This window comes from Pituophis catenifer, unplaced genomic scaffold, assembly GCF_029215685.1.
Source record: "Pituophis catenifer annectens isolate HBS135680 unplaced genomic scaffold, rPitCat1.0.hap2 SCAF_10, whole genome shotgun sequence".
Lineage (NCBI taxonomy): Eukaryota > Metazoa > Chordata > Lepidosauria > Squamata > Colubridae > Pituophis > Pituophis catenifer.
In genome coordinates, this window is record NW_027256890.1 from 17,558,325 (window position 1) to 17,577,142 (window position 18,818).

The following is an 18,818-nucleotide window of genomic DNA, read 5'->3' on the forward strand; positions in this document are numbered from 1 at the left end:
GGTTCAGGCGTCAGGCAGGAGTCGGAGGCGAAAGATGGCGCCAAGTCAGTCCACTTCACCTTCCTGATCGGCTGCGTCTTCGTGGCCTTCCTTCTGGGCGCCTTCCTCTCCGGCCTGCTGGTCTCCTGCTATTGCAGCCACAGCCTGCAGCGCGCCAAGCACCCGGGCAAGGACCCCGAGAACGGCATCCAGCGCCCGCTGTCCCTCCGCAGCCTGGCTAAGATGAACACCCTGCTGGAAGGCGGCCAGGCCAAGGACGGGCTGATGGAGACGGCCGCCCCTCAGCTCTACACCACCCTGCTGCCCAGCGAGAAGGAGCTGCCCAGTGCCCCGGCCAAGCCCGGCGTCCGAGAGCACCCCGAACTCTCCGCCTTGCCCACCCCGGAGTCCACGCCGGAGCTGCCGGTCAAGAACATGAAGGCCATCCGGAACCAGTGGGAGAAAAACCAGAACTTCAACAATGCCAAGGATGCCCAGGGGAAGGCGATGCCCTTCCACAGCCCGGTGCCCAACACCTTCTCCTTCCCCGGCCCGGGAGGGTTCCCGGGGCACCTGCACGGCTACGACGCCCCCTTGGGCGGCTACCTGGACGAGAAGAAGATCTCCAACTCGGAGCGGGTGCTGGTGCGGCCTTCCCACCTGCCCAAAGGCATGGAGGTCACCACCTTGGAAGAGCTGCTCAAGCATCTCCACGGGGCTGGGGGCTCCGTGCCCCCCGCCTTCCCGCCTTCAGCCGTGGCTTTCGCCAACAGGGTGCAGCCGAAGGTGCCCAATCTGGACAGCACCCCGTATTACAACACCTCCACGCTGCCTCGGCGGCTGGACATCCCTCCGGACGCCCCCTTGCCATTGGGTCTGGACAAAGGGGGCCGCTCTGTTGCCCACAGACATTCCCTCTGCGGCGCCCCCAAGCTGGTGAACGTGGGTGGGGGCGGCGGCGGGTTGCTGATGCGGCAGCACAGCCTGGGCCAGGCGGGGAGGCTGCCTCCGGCCCTCCTGACCCGCATGCACTCCACGGGGAGCTCCGTTCCCCAAGAGGGCCACCACGCCATCTTCCTGGCCAGGCAACACAGCTACGGCGACCAGGGGCCGCTGCCCAGCCACGGGGGAGGCATCCGGCGGTCCGTCTCGCTGATCAAGCCAGGCATGGCCCCCCAGCCTCTCTTCCAGCCTTCCTCTCCGCCTGCCCAGCCCTCCGGCCCCTTCAACTATTGAGCCCTGCGGAAGGAGAAGCGTGACTTGAACCCAGAGCCGGGCCCCTCTGCGAAGGTCCCTTTTGCCACGTCCACCCCCAGGGATTTCAAATTCGAGTGCCTTGTGAAAGGGAAGGTCCCACGCAGGTGGCACAGGCGGGGCTTGGCTGGCGGGACACCTGCTTCCTTCTCTCTTCCTGCAAGATGCTTCCAGAAGCTTCTTCGGCCTCCGGGGCCCCTGAGGGGCCCCAAAGTAGCAAAGCTGGCCGTTCCTCCCTACCTCACGGGTGATGCCTTGAAGGCGGCCGCCTCGGCAAAGCCCACCCTCACCCATTCCTTATGCAAGAAATCTCCACCGAGGATGCCCGTCCCGGCTTGCTCGCGCCCTGCCAACGGGCACCGAATTTTGCTTCCAAAGGCTGGCGAAATGCTTGGGCACGGATTCTCCGGGGGAGCAGAGACCCATTCGAGCAACCGGCTGGAAACAGCCCCCCCCCCCTTCCTCCTCTCTGCCAGGGCCAAACCTGCAAACAGTCGGGTTTCGATTCCACCACGTGGCCGAAGGACTCCAAACTCAACGTTCGCGTTTTGCAAAAACTTGAATTTTCAAAGGCTGGATTTCACGTGGTGGAGCAAAACGGGTGGGTGGGGGGTGGGTGGGTGGGGTCCCAGGGCAGGTGTTGGGGTGGCCTCGTCCTTTTCGAACAGGGCGGGGGGCCTCTGGGTGCAGCCAGCTGGAGAGCAGTGGGCATTTCGGGAGACCAAACAGCGTCTGCAAATCAGGAATGTGATGCTCAAACGCCTCCGAATGATCTGAACTCAGGTCAGGCTGGACCACGTCCCCTTTTACGGGGTTAGAGAAGCGTGTTTGCTTAGTGCGGAAGGGGGTGGCAAGGGTGGCCCCCCTCCCAGCCCGTCTTTGTAGCACTTTTGGTATTTGTGCGTGTGTTTTTCTCCCAAAAGGGCAGATTACAGTGGCTGCTGTTGCTTGGATGGCCTTCTGAGAAATGAGCCTTTGCGGGACTTGAACTCGCAGCCGTTCCTTCCAGTGAGGGAAGAACTTCGGGGTCCTGGCTGGGCCCCCAAGCAGCCCCTCATGGCTGATGTTCTTCCTCGCACCCAGTTTTGACCTCTCTCTTTTTCTAAAGACCCTCCCCTTCCATTTGGGGGGTAGAGGGACTCCGACGAAGGCCAAATTATCTCCGCCTGGGGGAGGGGTCTCCAAATTTTCTTCTCAAGTTACACTCCCCACCCCCATCGGGCAGAGCTTTCTCATGGGCCAGCTTGGTTCATCCTGCTCACCTACGCCTCGATTCTTGGCTGGCTGAATTTGGAAGCTCCAGCTTGTCAAACCCAGCCTGCGCAAGGAGCTAGTCCACAAAGAGGTTTGTAAACTCGTTTCCAAGATGGTGTCCCCCATGAACAGTGCAAATAATGTATAGATGTTTTCCCACGTGCTCCAGAATCGGAGAATGGCTTTTCCACAACTGTGGCTTGCAAAAGAAAATGAAAAGCAGAGGGGCGGGGAGGGAATTCTTTTGATGTCGTACTTGCAACAGTCCCTAAATCTGTCCCTCTCCAAAATGGGGAGGGGTGGGAGACCCATGAGGAGGAGGGGAGAATCTGTAAACCGACCCATTTTTATTTTATTTTATTTTTTGCTAAGTGCCATCCGGAGAAACCCACCGAGGGCTGCAAATCCGTTTTCTGGTTTGTTTTTTTAATCACGTGGGCAGGATATTTGGGGGGGGTGGGAGGGCGGGTGGGGGTTGGAGCGTGTGTGTGTGGAAAGTTCTTCCTTGCAGCACTTTTATTTTCTAAAAAAAAAAATTGTACATAAAGTATTAATATATGTGTATATTTCATTGTTTTAACTTCGTATAAGAGAAGTAAAAAAAAGGAAAACCGGCACCTGATTCAGTCCCAATGAAGGTTTAATAATTAAAGGAGGTTTCAATTCAGAACGGAGACCAAGCAGGGAAAATTTGCAGCCTGCACAGTCCAACGCTGGTATGTAACAGGAACAGAGCTGGAAGGGACCTTGGAGGTCATTTAGTCCAACTCCCTGCTAAGGAAGTACAACTGTGACACTCTTGTTGGTCTTTTTGATTACTGATCGAATTTGCTCCTCTCCACAATCTGGAGGAAAAGGCCAGTCCAGTCCAAGGTATTTATCTGGACTACAAATCCCATCCCGCATATTCCTGCCGGAATGGCTGAAAGTTGATCTGCTTATCCTGAACAGATTCTCTCTGACTAAGTTGGGTTACAACTCCAGGAAGGGGGGGCAGCTGGGAGGGGGGAGGGTCTCCAGGGTGGGGTGGAGGTCTCTTCCTAGGCAAAGGTTTCTCCCTCGGAGGGCCCGAAATGGGCCCCGTTTGGCCAGACAGTCGTTTCCAGCTTCCCTGAACATCTGGAAGAACCCTGCAGCCTTCAGGGGCCTCTCTGCTCTCCGTCCTTCCTGCATCTGCAGCACATCTGGCCATCTCTGTCGTGGCCCCCCCCCATCACTTTTGGCTCGCTTGAAGAATAAAGAGGTTTGATTGCTAAAGCAGACAGTCCCTCTTCCCCCTCTTGTCTCTTCCTCCTTGCTTCATCTTAACAGACGTCCCCCTCCCCAAATTGGGCAGGTGGCTGGGGAGGGAAAACAGCTCCCCCCACCCCAAAAGAAACACCCGAGCCGTGCCAGGGATGAGCTCATAATCCTAATTTGGATTTTCCAAACTGCGGTTAGAGCATCCCAGAGCTGGGTTGATGGATTGGCTTCCCCGTCTTCCAAAGTGGAGGAAATTGGGGAGTCCCTCAATGGATGCAACGGCCCTCCCCATCATGTTCTCCGGCTTTTGGGAGTTGTAGTCTGGCAGTGCACTATGGGGACTGTCTTTCCAAGGGGCAAGAGACGATCCTTAGCCAAGACAACTGTTTAAACCAGGGGTCTCCAACCTTGGCAATTTTAAGCCTGGAGGACTTCAACTCCCAGAATTCCCCAGCATTTATATTCAAACGCCAGAGGTGCAGCACAGCTGGCAAAGCGATTGAGGGCTCCTGTGATAGATTCAGAGATGGTTCTGTAGAGACTGCAAGGATAGTGACCTGCAACTCTTGTGCCCATCATCCACCTCTCAATTTTCTCAACATCGCAACACGGTCACCTGATCCCCAAAACTGCTTTTTCTCCTACAAAGTCTGGACCAGTTCCCATCGCAAAACCCTCGGAAACAGCAGCCGGGGAAACACAATGCTAAATCTGCACCCGGAGAATAAAGTTTATTTGCGAAAACTGGTTGGATTTTGCAGAAAATTACCTAATAGAATTTTTCCTTGCTTGGCGATTGGTTTCCTGTTCTCCTCCTCCATGGGTTGCAGAGCAAAAGGAAGTTTAGATTTAATTTCCAAAGCCTGGAGATTAAATCTAAATGCTGGGGGGGGGGACCAACCCCCCCCCCCCGTGTCTCGGCTGGCTCATGTTAAACATCAGCATTCAACTTTTGCTGCTCTTTGGAATTAATACGGCCACAACTTCCTCAAAACTGGGAAGACAATGCCAAGTTAGACTGTGTGTGTGTGTGAGAGAGAGAGAGAAGTTGCCAGGTGTTTCTTCCTCCTCTCCTTTTATGCCAAGAGGCCTACAGATGTGGCTGATGACTTGGGAGCCTGCCCGTTGGGGCTGGGCTGAGAGAGGTGAAGGGAGCAAGGAAGCCGTTTCTAAGAAATTTTTGAAAATGGAGCTTCCTGCCTTCCTGCACTTCTATTGGTGGTAAACAGCAAAGAAAGGGAAAAGAGTTTCTATGTGGTTCTTCTTGCTACACAACATCTGGCCAGCTCTTCTGATGCTGGATCGTAGAGGGGCCCCACCGTACGCAAAAGTTGGAGAGCCTCCAACTCCAGGAGCAGTCTACCTTTGTGGATGCAGCAAAAGGAAGAGGCGGGAGTTTTTGGTGAGTCCTCTCAGGAGCTCAGCTTGAATCCTCCAGCCACCGTCCCCTCTCCTTCCTTCCTTCCGTTTCATAGATTCTGGGGCCACCCCAAAAAACGTTTGGTGGGTGCCGAGTATTTGGAGATGATCAATTTCTCAAAAGGGAAGGAAAGCCAAATAACTGTCTTTAAAAAATCCCTTGAAAAGTATTTTTGCAGCTTTAATTGTGCATCCAATTTTTAAAAAACGAGGATGTCAGAAAGAACTTTTTGCTGAGGTTTAAAAATAAAAAATAGGGGTCCCTTTCTTTCTCCCTCAAGGGCTGAGAAATCTGGGCACCCTCCAAAGGAGCAAACCCGGCCTGGCAGTGCCACCTGGCGGCCCCTTGTGAGTCACACACTTCCCTGGCACCAGCACGATCCATTGAAGAGTCTGGAAAGGTCTGGGGTCTTCCAGATGCTCAGCTCCGCTCTCGGGAACATCCGGAAAGGATGCACATTCAGAGGAGGGGGGCATCGGGGGTCCCATTTTCTTGCGACCGGCCTTGGATCAAAGATGCACCAACCTGGGTCGGTCATAAAAAAAAAAATAACCAAACCAGGATGACTAAACCAGGTTTGTTTTCTGCTAAATGGCTTGGGATTTTTGGAGACCTGGAAACACAATTCTTTCTCTCTGCAAAAGGAAAAACGCCACACCGGGAATCTCGCTGGTTCAGAATTTGGGCAGCTTCTGGACCATCTTTCTTGATCTGGCCTGAATTCACCCTCCTTGTGCCCAAGATGGTCACACCAAGGTTTGAAAATGGTGTCGTGCGTATGGTTGGGCGAGGCGTGTCACGCGAACGCTGCAATTGTGGCTTCTTAATCCAGGTTTAGGGTTTGGCCATCATTGGCTTCCTGAGGGCAGCTTAGAACAAGGCCGGCCGCTGTTCTCCGCTTGCCCCAAAAGTTTAGCCTCGGATGGAGAGCTGAACATCCACCGTTTCCGGCATTCTCCCTCCTGTCTGGTCCAGAGTTTGCTCGTCATCTCCATAGCAACTGGTTGCCCCTGGCAACAGCTATGAAGCATCTTGGGTGCTTTGGCCAGGGACGCGTGGGCACCGGAGGAAGCTGCCCCCACCCTCGGCAAAGAGGGGACCTCTGCCCTCCCCAGGACTCCCGCCCCAGTCCCAGTCCCAGCTGGGACGAATTCCTCTGCTCCCTGCCTTGGTATGCCGCTGTCCATCAGTGAGGAAGATGCGGGAAGCCTCCGGCAACGGCTTCTGTGCTAATCCCACCCAGCCTTGATTTCCCAGAACGGCTGGGCGAAGAAGGGGGCCGCCTACCTGGCTGGCAGCGATGCGTTGCTAGAGATTGGCTCGGCTTTTCCTCCAGGTGAGACGTCTCCTTCCCATTCCAGGGGTCTGAATCAGGAGCGGCTGGCATTCAAACAGCGCAGGTCATAGGGTGGGATGGGAAGGGTCCCATGTGGGCAACAGCTGTGGGGTTTCCCCCATGCCCCACCTGCCACCTCCCCTCTCCCAGCCTTAAAAATGCCCTTCTGCTTGCAGTTCGGGGTTGCGTTCTTAATACACCCAGCCCTTCTGCAAAAGGGATTGTTTTAAATTTTAGAGCCGTGTTGAACAAGCTTTAAAATAGTGAGAGGAGAGGACAGGGCAAGACAGCAACCTAGGATGACCCCTCCCCAATTGCTCACCCTTTCGTTGGGCTGGGCATCGAAGCACCCAAAACAGGGTTCCAGCCCCTCGCCTGCCATCCATCAGTGTTGCAATGAAAGGGCATTTTTTAAAAAGGCTCCCAGGCCAGGGATAATAGACCCCACCCTGCATCGATTTGATAAAATTTATTTCTTCCATTGATTGGCCGCCTGTCTGGCCGTGGGCTCCTCTACTTCCTGGCTCTTCAGCTGCTGCAGAGGCCACCCACTGCTAACGGGGTCTTTGTCCCCCTTCCAGGCGGTGCTGCGGACACAGCCGGACACTCGCTCCCTGGGGGTGCCAGTCCTCATGGCCACCAGCCAGGGCAGCTCCCTGCCCGCCCTGGCCAGCGCCCTCCGGCCCGACCCCACCCTCTCCCTGGAGCAGAAGGCGACCTTCCTCTTCGTCTTCTTCCTCTTCGTCTTCCTGGCGGTGCTGATCATCCGTTGCTTCCGGATCCTCCTGGACCCCTACCGGAGCATGCCCCCCTCCACCTGGACCGATTACGTGGAGAAAGACACCTTGGACTATCGCCTGGCCTGAGAGCAACTGGTGGAGATGGCCGGCCCAAGCCTGGGTATGGCTGCCTCGGTGGAACCTCCACGCACGGGGGCAGTCTACCTGCTCGGGCCTGGCAGAGACGGGAGGTTCTGCCCATCCTGGTTTGAACTCAGGGCAAAGATTCTGCGGCTTCGTTCTGTGGCTTAGGAAGGAACAAGAGGCAGGTAACGCTTGGCACCTCAGTCACCAGGCACCTGCCCACCTCAAAGCAGGGCGAGAGGAGAGGGAGGCACGCAATTTGCAGAACGAATATTTCAACCTCTAAAAGAACCTTTGCATTCGCTAAACGAAACACTCCTAGGCATAAAGCTATTTGAAAAGCAGAATTTATTGAATGTGTCTGGGAAAACATTTGTGGCTGGCAAGGGAGGAGGGCATTGTGGGGAAATGCACCCCGTGCGAATCCTGCCTCGTTAAGGACCCATAAGGCACTACTTTTCATTTGGAGACCCTTCTACAAAGGTGGGCAGTGGTCTCTTTGGAGAGTATTGCGTGCTTCAAATAAAACAGGGCTGGTGTTCCACAGCGGCTGCCTTGTGACTTCAATCTCCCTCCCTCCCTCCCTGCTGGCACACTCACAATCCTAATTGGGCAGCCCTGGAAGGATCCCAGTCTGGACTTCAACTCCCAGAACCCCCACGATTAAATCCACAGGTCTTAAAAAGTTGCCAAACCCCTGAGAAAGAGAGAGGCAGAGCCCTCCCTTCTGCACCCCTCTACGTCGGGGTTGGGTTCTTCTGACGTGGCTGCACCACAAGGCCCAGCCCTTCTTAACTCAGTCCACAAACCAGTGGGAAGGCCACAAACTCCACATTCCTATAGCCAGCAAACAGGGTTTGTTGAAAAGAGTGGCCTGTCTGTCATAAATCTGGGTTAACGCAGCTCACGCTAACACAACTGCATGACGGCTGAAGCAGGGGGCGATTTCCACACAGCGGGACGTCCCGCAACTCCCTCGCTTTTGATGACCCCGTTGCAATTTTGCAAGCTTTTTTTTAGGACTTCGGATAGATCTGTCATTTAGGTTCGGGAGGGTGGGGGCCGGTGGAGCCCCACTTCCTTTGAGCAACCTCCACTGCAAGAATGTGGCATCTGGACAACATTTCTGGCTCTTGTCTGAGCTGGCCGGATCCCTGTGGCTGCTCTTGGCTCTCAGCCGATTAAGGGGTTTTTCAGAGCACTCTTCCCTCTTCCTGCACCCCGGGACTGCCCCAAGACACAGGGCCTTTCCCAAGACAGTGCCTGCATGCTGATCTTTCTAAGGGGACTTTTGAGTTCCTTGGCTTGCCTTAAAGGCCTCTGTTGAACAGAACAGAGACCCCCGGAGGCTTCAAGCCCCCAGAATGAGCCCGTTAGAGGGTTGATGAGGGGCAGCCTCAAGAACCTGCTCCCACATTCCCCCATCTCAAGTTTTCCTGGGGCAAAACTTTGGTTGCCTTTTTTAACAAGTGTGGCAAAACAACAACCTGGGGGTTAAGAAGTGACCGTCTCGGTGTCTGTGTCGTCCTGGAGCTGCCCCTGTCCCGTTTCTTCTGAAGACACCTTGACGGTGTCAGCTCCACTGAGCTCCTCCTGGGCAGCCCCTTCTCCCGTGCCGGCCTCCTGCTGGCTCATGGTTGCCAGCTTCTGCCGGTAGAGCTCAGCCTCCTGCTCCTTCTTCAGAAGCCGGCTTCGGTATTCTGCCGCTTGGTGATTGGCCTCCTGGAGCTGCTGTCGCAAAGCTTCTTTGGCGTGGCCGTCCTAGGAAAAAGTCAGGGCTTTATCACGGGGGAGAGAAACGTTCTGCCAAGAGAGAGGAGGTGGGTCCTGCAGGGAGCGTGCCACGCAAACCTTTGAATTTCTGGTTTACGAAAGAAAGCGGCTTGTATCAGTTTCTCTAAACGACAGCGGAGTGGGGCTGCACGATACCTTAAGCTATGAATCCTGGTTAACAAACCTGAAAGGGCTGGATTTGCACCAGGGTGAAAACCAGAAACAAACCGACTACAAGGGGTAGTTGAGTGCATCATCTGAACAGCAACCAAGTCTCCTGAATCTCAAATTCGCCTTTTGATGCCCTTTTGCTTCTCCAGCTTTGCGTATCTGGCGATCTGGATTATCTGATGTACCAGCTGGGGATGATAGGAGCTGAGGTCCAGCACTTCTAGGAGGGCACCAATGCTGTGAGGACAGGTGTGAACATAGGTGTGCAAAGGGGAGTGGCTCTTACCTCTCTCCCTTCCTGCTCCTCTTCTTCCTCCTCTTTTCCATCCCCCGCTGGTTTCATTTTGACTTTCTTGGAGGGCGGCTTCTCTGCTTCGGCCACGGGGTTATTCTTGCTCGGGGTCTTGAGGGGGGGTCCTTCTGCCTCCTGACCAGCAGGCACAATCAGAACTGAAAATTGAGGCAGGGGCAGAGGAGAAAAAGGAAGGCATTAAAATATGGAGAGTCAGTGGAGAAATTGAGTAGATCAGGGAGGGATTGAATACAATGCAGGCAGATAAAATAGGTGGGAGAATTTTTTTTGATAAAATTCCAGCCCTCCCTCTCAGACTTTTGAGAAGGCCAGAATCAGAAGGTTGGCTGGCACCAAATTTAAAAAATAAATAAATAAATAAAGCCAGTAATGAAAATAATTGTTAAGCATTAAAAATAATGCTTAATAATAGTCTTCTTCTGGCCATCTTCCCAGCATTCAGCCTCAAACACCACAGTTCCCATCGGCCCCAGGCTTATGGGTATGCAGTCCAGACACCTGGGTATCCTGAATCAAGGATGGCTGTTTGGCAGGACCTCCCCAGAGGCCCTTTACCTTCCTGCTCCTTCGGCATCATTACAATGAACTGCTGTCCTAGGTGAGTGGCCGGCAGAGCTGCCTGGAGATGACCCTCAGGGATGCCCTCAGTCACGAGCATGAGAACATGCTGGCCACCACCAACCGCCTGCCGGAGAGAAGTATCGTCTGGTAGAGTTTCCACAATTTCTTCCGAGACAGCTGCAACCATGGAGGAAGGAGTCTTTAAACCAGTGTAAAATCGAGATTCGAAACAGTCACCAAAATTAAGGCTTTGCTAGACTTTCCTAGAAAATGGCAGGCTTTGCTTTTTTAAAAAAATAATAAAATAAAAACCGTCTTGATCTTCTGGTGGAAATAAAGCACAAGCAGTTTGCAGGAAAGTTAAGGACTGGCTTCTTCTCTCAATTAAGAATGGAAATTGCATTATTCTAAACCTTGTTTCTCAGCCCTGACAACTTTAAGAGGTGTGGACTTCAGGCTGGCTGGGGAATTCTGGGAGTTGAAGTCCACATGTCTTAAATTTTCTGAGGTTGGAAAACACTGCTCTAAAAGACTCGCCTTGTTTCAGACATGACTGTGAAATTTCTAAAAGGGAAAAAAAGACTTATTAGTGTCGCCCTTGTCCAACTGCGACCCACATATGTCAACACTCCCTCTGCCAGCCTGATTGTGCCTTTGAACCCACCAGGAATTTGGTTGGCACTGGAAATGGGGCCAGAGGCCTCTGCAACAGCCGCCAGGGTAGCTAGAACAGAGGAGGTAGAATCTAGAAACTGCCCCATGGAAACAATGGAATTTCCTAAGCAGGGAAGAGAGAGAAGAGACAGAGAGTCAGAAAGGAGATGGCCCTCTTAACACCTTTTAACAAGGTGGACCCCTATCCCTGCCCCTTAGCAAGGGTTGGAGGGAGGAATTATGCTCCAACCTGAGGTTGCTTTGGTATCCACTGAAGAAACAATGCTGGCCAGGCTCAGCAGTTCTCCGGAAGCCAGAATGAAGGGCTGGGTCACCGTCACGGAGTCTGGGACAGCATGCACCCTGTCGGGGTTGGCACTGACCGGATTCTGCATCGCTTCCTTAAGAAGAGAAAGCCTTTGAGGCTTCATGGAGCCAAGCCGAAAACAGCTCTTCGCTGCCAAAGCCAAAATCTGAGCAGAGGTCCACAGTGGAAACAACTCAAATAAGTACCGGAGTCCAGTGTCCTCTTGCGCCCTGCGCTATTAAAGCCAGAATCCCAAAGATTCAGCCCCAAATGACAACTAAACAATGGGCAGAAGGGACACTCAAAAGACCCCAAGATGGGATTTCAGCCCACCTGCAGCAGCAACAAAATTTCGGGATTTTTCTTGTCCAAAGCGATGTCGAAAGCGGACTTGCCAAATTTGCTGAAGGCATAGACGTCCGCCCCGCATTTGAGAAGCAGCTCGATAATGTCTCGATGGTTGTGTTCGGTGGCCCAGTGCAGAGCGGTCATCTTCAGCATGTCCTTGGCGTTCACGTTAGCGCCGTTCTGGACAGGGAGACACCGCCGAGTGGATCAGAACCGTTTGGGGAAGGTCAGAGAAAAGAAAGGCAGAAGCCTCGGCATGTTTACGAGAGCTACAAGGAAAAGTGGAAGGCCACGAGAAGCACCTGCTTACCCTGACCAGCAGCTCGACAATATGGCCGTGACCATCCGCAGCCGCCATATGGAGGGGCGTCCGGTCAACCTTGGTCCGAGCATCTCGACTGACTCCAGCCCGAAGCAAAACTTTGGCCGTCGAATAATGCCCATGCTGAGCAGCGAGGTGAAGGGCTGATATTCCCAGCTGTTGAATGATTAAGCAGGAAGATTATTATCCTTGGTTGCCCTCTTTTGCGGAGCCGTGATGAGTTTCTTTGTCTTTGTTTCCTTCTTCTTTGGCGGGAGGACTCCGCTTGAGATAACCTTTTTCCATCTTATCTCCTGAAATGTATAATCCTGCTGTCCCTATCTTGCCTTCCTCCCCGCCTCGCTGGCTTTCCCACCCAGTCGGACGTACCCAGTCAGTGGTGAAGGGGGCTCCGTTGGCCATTAGCAGCCTGACTTCATCATCCTGGCCTTGGCGGGCCGCTTCCAGGAGCTTCTTCCCCAGGTCCATGAGTGACATCTTTATACAGGGGAACAGATGGTTTCAAACATCTGGGGGGAGAGAAATCTCACTGGTTTGGACTGGGGTGGGTGGGAGAGGAGGTCAATGGTGGGTCTGCATGCCCCCCCCCCGCCTCCCTTTTAGGGTCTGGCTCTACTCACAGAGGGATCTGGGCCATTGTGTTCCTCGCCTGGCGTCCTTCTCTCTGCAAAATCTTAACAAGAAAGACAAGTTCAGCTTTAATCTTCGGACATTGTGGGTGCTCTATCCCTGGAGGTTTTAATGGGAGATTGCACAGCCATTTGTCCAGAATGGGATAGAGTATGGGACAGGATCCCATTAACAGAGTTGGAAGGGGCTCCTGGAGGTCATCTAGTCCGACTCCTTGCTCAAGCAGGAGACCCTATTGCAGGGGTGTCCAAGCTTGGCCACTTTAAGACTTGTGGACTTCAATTCCCAGAATTCCCCCGACAGCCATGCTTGGCCAGGTGGTGAATTCTGGGAGTTGAAGTCCAGAAGTCTTAAAGTGGCCAAGCTTGGGCACCCCTGCAATAGGGTCTCCTGCTTGAGCAAGGGGGTCGGACTGGATGACCTCCAGGGGCCCCTTCCAACTCTGTTATTCTGTTGATCTCAATCCAGGGGGGGTTAAGGGAACGTAGCCAGGATCTGGTGTGAGCCCAGCCAAGGAGCAGGATCAGGGATGGGAGTTGTAGTCCTCATGGCCCTGCCCACTCTAAAGGGAGGCCCAGCCCGTCCTGGCGCTGGGGAGGATGGGAGCAGCCTTTGTGGCTCTGCTGGTCGGTGGATGATGGGAAGTGAGGTACTCCAGGCATGGGGATGAAAAGCTCTGGGGTCCAGGAGAAGGGGGGAGGGGCAGTGCAATCCAGGCACGTAGGGTGGGACAGAACGATGGGCGTTGTAGTCCAACCCTATTGGGGGGGGGTCCTTTTCCTCCAGACCCCATTAATAACCCCCCCCCCCCAGATTCGGACTCACCCTGGGAAGCGGAGGGGGGGGAGGGCTCCCCGTGTCCAGATCAGCCTGTTTTGGAAAGTTCTTCGCAGTCCGGAAGATAAGAGTTTCCAAACGGACAAGCCGCTCCCACAAACGGGAGGAAAAAAAATGGCACACCCGGAAGTATCTCTAATGGGGGAACCTTTAGGGTGTGACACACACAGCCTCGCTCTTCCGGCAGCGGAAAGGAAATCGCTTAGGCGCGGTGTGGGGACGCTCTGCCCCCCCACATTTCTATGGTAGGGCGAGGCCGACCGCGTTCTAACGCTCCCTGAATGGAGGCGCTCTCTCCCTTCCGCGTCTCTATGGTCAGGCGCCTCCTGTAGAATCACCAAGAGCCCAGAATGGCAGAAAAAATGTCCATCTCGTTGTGTGTTGATTATACGGGGAGGGGGGGAGGCACAAACAGGACTGGAAACCCAAAAACCATCATCCTGGATCTCCACTTGCTTTGGGAACCCCTCCAATGAAGCCCCCCCCCCAAAAAGTGCTGGACTATGAGTCCCATCTTCCCCAGCTGTGTGAACTGCAGCATTAGATCAGAGATGCCCACCTGATATGAGTGTTTATAGAATTGAGCCCTTTGCAAAGAGTTTGGACCACCGCACCCATGCTCCCCAGCAGGCCCCCTACCCAGGGCTGCATGACATACCCCCCCATCCTGGATGGCAGCCTTTCTGGTCATTCCTCCCCCCCCCCCGAAAAGTCCAGGTGGGCACAATCCCTTCCAGTTGCAACACACTGAAGATGCCACATGTGGAGGATATGAACGCATGGATGAGCCGTGGTGACACGCGTGTGCTTGAGACCCAAAGGACTCTCCTGGAGCCAGAACATGGGTGTGACCCCGGGACCTGTTTGCTCCCACGGAAAATCCATGCTTAGGGCCAGATCGGAGGCCAGGGGCTTCACGACTGCCTCTTTCTGGTGGCCCTTCAGATTTGGACCTGACCCTGGTTTTAAAAGCGATCGTTCAGAGAGGAATGGGGGTTGTGTGAATCCTGTCCATTGACTTCCTCATCTCTGGAGAAGGAAATGAATAAAGCGCTTTCAGTCTCCAATTCATCCCTGCACCCCAAGCTGGGACCGTTTCCAGAGCCTCTGGATACCCCTCGAGCAATTGGACCTGAACCACAGAACGAGTCAGTTTCACATCCATCATCCCCTTTTTCATTTCCCCATTTTACAGAAGACCTAAACGGTTCTCCCTTCCAACATCCATCTTTTTAAAAAAGGGTGTTTCCCAACTCCTGGTGTTTTAAGCTTCAGCCAGCATTGGGCCCACCAGCTGTGAAAGTGAGGGAACCTATAGATGCCCACATGTGCCGGCTTGGGGAGGGAGGTGGGGGTGATACCTGACCAATCTCTGTTATCCTTTAGTTCTTTGGGGAAAGCATACCAGACCTCCCCCTGCCATATTTTAATCGGATCTCTTTCTTTGACCCATAATGGACAGCCCTGTTTTCTTCTACGCACATCCCTCCGATTTTTAATTTCCTTTTTCTCTGCCATTTCCTTCCTTTTCCAGGAAAAATTAGGGAAGGTTCTACAAAACTTACACACACCCTCAAATAAGCCTCTCAATTTGGGATTATTTTAAAGCAAAACTTGTGCTATTCCTGCTGGCAGGAGATTTTCGGTTAAAGGAAAATAATAATAATAATAATAATATGCATGGGCCAAATCTTTGTAGGATGGATTTGGGCACGAAGCTGCCAGTTGCTAACCCTGCTGGCTGATTGGTCACATGCGCACAGGAAGAGGGATTTTTAATTTTGTTTTGTTTTTTTACAATTCCTTCTCCTAGTCCTCCTGTGGACCCTGGCAGTGGGGGTGTGTGTGTATTTGTGAGAGAGATACAGTATTTTAGCAAAGACACTCATACCAATGTGAAGAGTCCACTTTTGATTTATGGCAAAGGATTCAGACACATCAGCTCGTGGAATCGCGAACACGGCACAGAGGAACCACAGAGAAGTTTGGGGAGGGAGGAAGCACCACCAGAAAAGATGCAATTGGGGTGTAATAAAAAAAAAAGGCTGCTGGGCTTCAGATGAGGTCGAAATCTACAGGGCTGATGCGTGCAATGGGGGCTCTCCAGAAGTTGAAGCTGCTGAAGGGGAGCAGGGCGCTCTCCGCCTCTTCCGGGTCCCCCAGACTCGACTTCTGGGTCTTCTGCTCGGACACGAGGCTGCCATAGCCCCGTTTGGGCTTGAAGAGGGCGAGGTCGGCCAGTCCCAGGCACTCCAGTTCGGAGAGGTCCAGTTCAGGGATGGGCATTCTCCAGTAAAGGAAGGAATCATACTGGGAGTTCACGGTGTCCCTCATTTCTTCCTGGGGGGGAGGGGGAAGAAGAGCAGGAAAGAGGCGACATGATGGTTTTAAAACGTTTTTGAGATTTTAATGGTTAATAGAGGTGGTCCTTGACTTACGACCATAGTTTGGGCACAGGTTGAGCCCAAAATTTATGTTGCTCAGTGAGGCAGTTGTTAAGCGAGCTTTGCCCCGTTTTACAACCTCCCTTGCCACGGTTCTTAAGTGAATCACTGCAGTTCTTAAGTGAGTCACACGGTCGTTAAGGGAACCCGCCTCCCCCATTGATTTTGCTTGTCAGGAGGTCGCAAAAGGGGATCACGTGACCCTGAAACCGTCATAAATACGAGTCAGTTGCCAAGCGTCTGAATTTTGATCACACAACCCTGGGGATGTGGCAACAGTGATTTGAATTCGTGATTTTATAAATTGGGTGTTTTAATCTGTGTTTCGGCCGAAATATTTAATAATTTTAAGGGATTTTTAATATTTGTATTGTCTGTATTTTATCTTGGCTGTTCACCGCCCTGAGTCCTTCGGGAGTAGGGCGGTATAGAAATTTGATTAATAAATAAATAAATAAATAAATAAACAAACAGTCATAAGTGTGAAAAATGGTCATAAATGGTTGTAACTTCGAACGGTCGCTAAATGAGCTCTTGTAAGTCAAGGACTACCTGTATACATTTCTGAATTGTGAGCCGCCCAGAGTCCTCTGCTCACCCCATCTTTTTCACCCACCCTCCTTCCTTCCTTCCTTCCTTCCTTCCTTCCTTCCTTCCTTCCTTCCTTCCATCCATCCTTCCTTCCTTCCTTCCTTCCTTCCTTCCTTCCTTCCTTCCTTCCTTCCTTCCTTGTATGAATTGCTCTGCAAGACCTGCCTTGGCTCGGTGGAAGATTTTTCTGCAATAATTATTCCTCTCTTCCCTTGCGTGCGTCCCCCCAGACACAGTCCTGTTTCTTTGGGGTGGCTGCTTTGCCAGCCTGGTTCCCTTCTGGCCCCCCTTCCCAGGGGACCCTCTTTGCCACCATCTCTGCCCCCTCCCTCTTCCTTTCCTCCGCAAAACCCTCTGGCCCTTAATGAAGACTTTTCCAAGCCAATCTGGGCAAGGTTCATTTTACCCAGGATGGGCAGGCTGTGAACGAGGAGCTCGGTGGCGAGTATGAAATTACTCAAGACATCTGTCCTCTTTAAATATAGCATCTTTAGCAGCCTGTATGGAAGGAGATATATTTGCATCTCTCTATTTGTGTGCTGGAAACATTTTTGGAGAATTATTTTACCCCTCCTGGCGGTAGAGAGATGGCTGAATGACTTGGCAATATTAAAAAGGAAGGCATGTGCCCTAATGAAGAGAAAAGAGACGGGGAATGGTTAAAATTTTAAATCCCCTCTCCCTTGGGGGTAGGTGGGACTGAATTCTCCCAACTGATTTTAGAGAGAGAAAAAAACAAGGCAAGGCGCCTGTTAAAAGGACTGAGGTTTGGGCTTTAAAAAGATGTATAAAGGGGCTCATGTCTCCATCAGATTTATTTATGCTCCAGCTCTCTGACAAGATGGAAGAAACTGGCAATTAAAAAAAAATGGAATCCTTGAAACATTATGGTATATAAAATTGTGTGACGATAATACAGTTTTACAAGGGTTTCAGCTATAAGGTTGCTAAGAAATAGGAAAATGAAATGAAATTATATATTACATTGTGTCAGGGTTTTCTGGATCTATAGTAACTTAGAAAGGAAGATAGATAGATAGATAGATAGATAGATAGATAGATAGATAGATATGATAGAGATAGATAGATAGATAGATAGATAGATAGATAGATAGGATAGAGATAGATAGATAGATAGATAGATAGATAGATAGATAGATGATAGATAGATAGATATGATAGAGATAGATAGATAGATAGATAGATAGATAGATAGATAGATAGGATAGAGATAGATAGATAGATAGATAGATAGATAGATAGATAGATGATAGATAGATAGATAGATGATAGATAGATAGATAGATAGATAGATAGATAGATAGATAGATATAGATAGATAGATATGAGAGAGAGAGAGAGAGAGAGAGAGAGCGCACCATGTACTGGTGTAATATAATACAATATAATATTCAATATTATATCATATAAAATCACATTAGGCCACAGTTTGCTGGCTGGGAATAACCTAGAAAAAATATCTAATATAGCATCATCTGTTCACGTACAGCAATACCACAGTACGCCAAGATTTCCTGGCGACAGAAATGAATATAATCTGAAATACCTGATCACATCCCCAGATGCCCAGGGTTTTTGAGCAGCTCAACCCTTGCAAGGTGGAATCGATGAATCATAATCTGCATGCAACGGCTCGCCCGGCATCTCACCTAACCTTTGGGGTGCCTCCTGTTTCTCCCCAGCCTTACCTCCTTCTAGGTGGGATCCGGGAAAGAGAACTGATCTGTCCGTGTGTCTCTTCAGAAGATGCTGCTTGGCTACCGGGGAAGCTGCGTCTGGCTGCCTTGGGCTGGGCGGGGGGCCTGCCAGGCGTGTCCGCCTCCCCTCCTTTCTTGCTGCAATGCAGCCCCTCCTGGAAAGAGATTTCACTGGCGGGTGGGTCCTCCCCCCCCATCGGCCACCCAGCCAATGAATCAGCTGGAAGGGCTATTTCCAGGGAAGGAAGAAAAGCAGCGATGGGGACCTGGAGGGGGGGGCATGGGGAGGGGGGACCTGGGGGGGGTGAAGTCTCTAGGGAAGGAGGCACTGATTGCATTGGCTTCCGAGAAACAGAGTAGGGGGAGGTGGGGGAAAGGGTGGTGGGCAGCTGGTTTGCCCTCTCCCACAAAGGAAGGGGGGCTCACCTGCGATTCTGAATGCCGGGCAGCCTTGGGCTCTTCTGGTCCTCCCAGTGGAAAAATTAGCCTGTGGAACTCCCTGCAATCCAGCGTGCGAGTTCAAGAGCTTTGGGGTGGAGGTGGTGTGTGTATGCTACTCAGGTCACTTCACAACCGTCTCTGAACAGAAACGTGGGGCTCCATTGTGGTCGTAAATCGAGGACTAACCCCCCATGCCTGGGGGAGGGGGGGAAGAGCCCCCTGCCTGGCGGAGCTGATTCGGTTCCTAAAACCGTGTCGTGACAGACACCACAAATCCTTCGGCCGTTGGTGTCATCCCCGCTTATGAGGCTGGGCTGCACAATAAGAGATCGAATAACAGAGCTGGGGGGGGACCCCGGA

The 18,818-nt window shown here is 52.2% G+C and overlaps 4 protein-coding genes across 7 annotated transcripts in view; 2 read left to right on the forward strand and 2 right to left on the reverse strand.

Annotated features, from left to right (window-relative positions):
• The window catches only part of SEMA6C (semaphorin 6C), a 41,594-nt gene extending 39,763 nt beyond the window's left edge, over positions 1 to 1,831 (forward strand). For both annotated transcript variants that reach the window (XM_070950419.1, XM_070950420.1), the window contains one exon: positions 8 to 1,831. In XM_070950419.1, the coding sequence (XP_070806520.1) occupies positions 8 to 1,215 (1,208 nt within the window). In that variant the 3' untranslated portion in view covers positions 1,216 to 1,831. The remainder of the gene's footprint in view (positions 1 to 7) is intronic.
• Positions 1,832 to 7,117: 5,286 nt separating this feature from the next.
• LOC139322138 (cortexin-3-like) lies at positions 7,118 to 7,351 on the forward strand. Its single transcript, XM_070951117.1, has one exon. It carries the CDS (start codon positions 7,118 to 7,120, stop codon positions 7,349 to 7,351), a length of 234 nt encoding a protein of 77 aa, XP_070807218.1.
• A 326-nt stretch (positions 7,352 to 7,677) lies between these two features.
• On the reverse strand, positions 7,678 to 13,350 carry GABPB2 (GA binding protein transcription factor subunit beta 2). Of its 2 annotated transcripts, XM_070950943.1 has the most exons (10): positions 13,253 to 13,350; positions 12,418 to 12,470; positions 12,167 to 12,274; positions 11,786 to 11,953; positions 11,461 to 11,655; positions 11,071 to 11,221; positions 10,831 to 10,944; positions 10,161 to 10,343; positions 9,579 to 9,742; positions 7,678 to 9,109 (listed from the first exon to the last, which is right to left on the reverse strand). In XM_070950943.1, exons 3-10 carry the CDS (start codon positions 12,272 to 12,274, stop codon positions 8,843 to 8,845), a joined length of 1,350 nt encoding a protein of 449 aa, XP_070807044.1. In that variant the 5' UTR covers positions 12,418 to 12,470; positions 13,253 to 13,350; the 3' UTR covers positions 7,678 to 8,842. The 2 variants fall into 2 exon arrangements, with proteins under 2 accessions (XP_070807044.1, XP_070807043.1); XM_070950942.1 differs by lacking the exons at positions 12,418 to 12,470; positions 13,253 to 13,350 and having other exon boundaries at positions 11,071 to 11,293; positions 12,167 to 12,300.
• Positions 13,351 to 15,174: 1,824 nt separating this feature from the next.
• Positions 15,175 to 18,461, reverse strand: MLLT11 (MLLT11 transcription factor 7 cofactor). 2 transcript variants are annotated; one of them, XM_070951045.1, is made up of 3 exons: positions 18,444 to 18,461; positions 18,009 to 18,172; positions 15,175 to 15,604 (listed from the first exon to the last, which is right to left on the reverse strand). In XM_070951045.1, exon 3 carries the CDS (start codon positions 15,596 to 15,598, stop codon positions 15,320 to 15,322), a length of 279 nt encoding a protein of 92 aa, XP_070807146.1. In that variant the 5' UTR covers positions 15,599 to 15,604; positions 18,009 to 18,172; positions 18,444 to 18,461; the 3' UTR covers positions 15,175 to 15,319. The 2 variants fall into 2 exon arrangements, with proteins under 2 accessions (XP_070807146.1, XP_070807147.1); XM_070951046.1 differs by lacking the exons at positions 18,009 to 18,172; positions 18,444 to 18,461 and adding an exon at positions 17,867 to 17,997.
• Positions 18,462 to 18,818: the final 357 nt, after the last annotated feature.

Excerpts from the sequence above, each read along its gene's own strand:
- LOC139322138 (XM_070951117.1), top strand. The coding sequence starts at position 7,118 with ATGGCCACCAGCCAGGGCAGCTCCCTGCCCGCCCTGGCCAGCGCCCTC.
- GABPB2 (XM_070950942.1), bottom strand. The coding sequence starts at position 12,274 with ATGTCACTCATGGACCTGGGGAAGAAGCTCCTGGAAGCGGCCCGCCAA. Across the intron at positions 10,344-10,830 it reads CAGTGCCAACCAAATTCCTG|CTGTCTCGGAAGAAATTGTG; the intron begins GTGGGTTCAAAG and ends CCATGGTTGCAG. Across the intron at positions 9,110-9,578 it reads AGGAGCAGGAAGGGAGAGAG|GACGGCCACGCCAAAGAAGC; the intron begins GTAAGAGCCACT and ends ACTTTTTCCTAG.
- MLLT11 (XM_070951045.1), bottom strand. The coding sequence starts at position 15,598 with ATGAGGGACACCGTGAACTCCCAGTATGATTCCTTCCTTTACTGGAGA.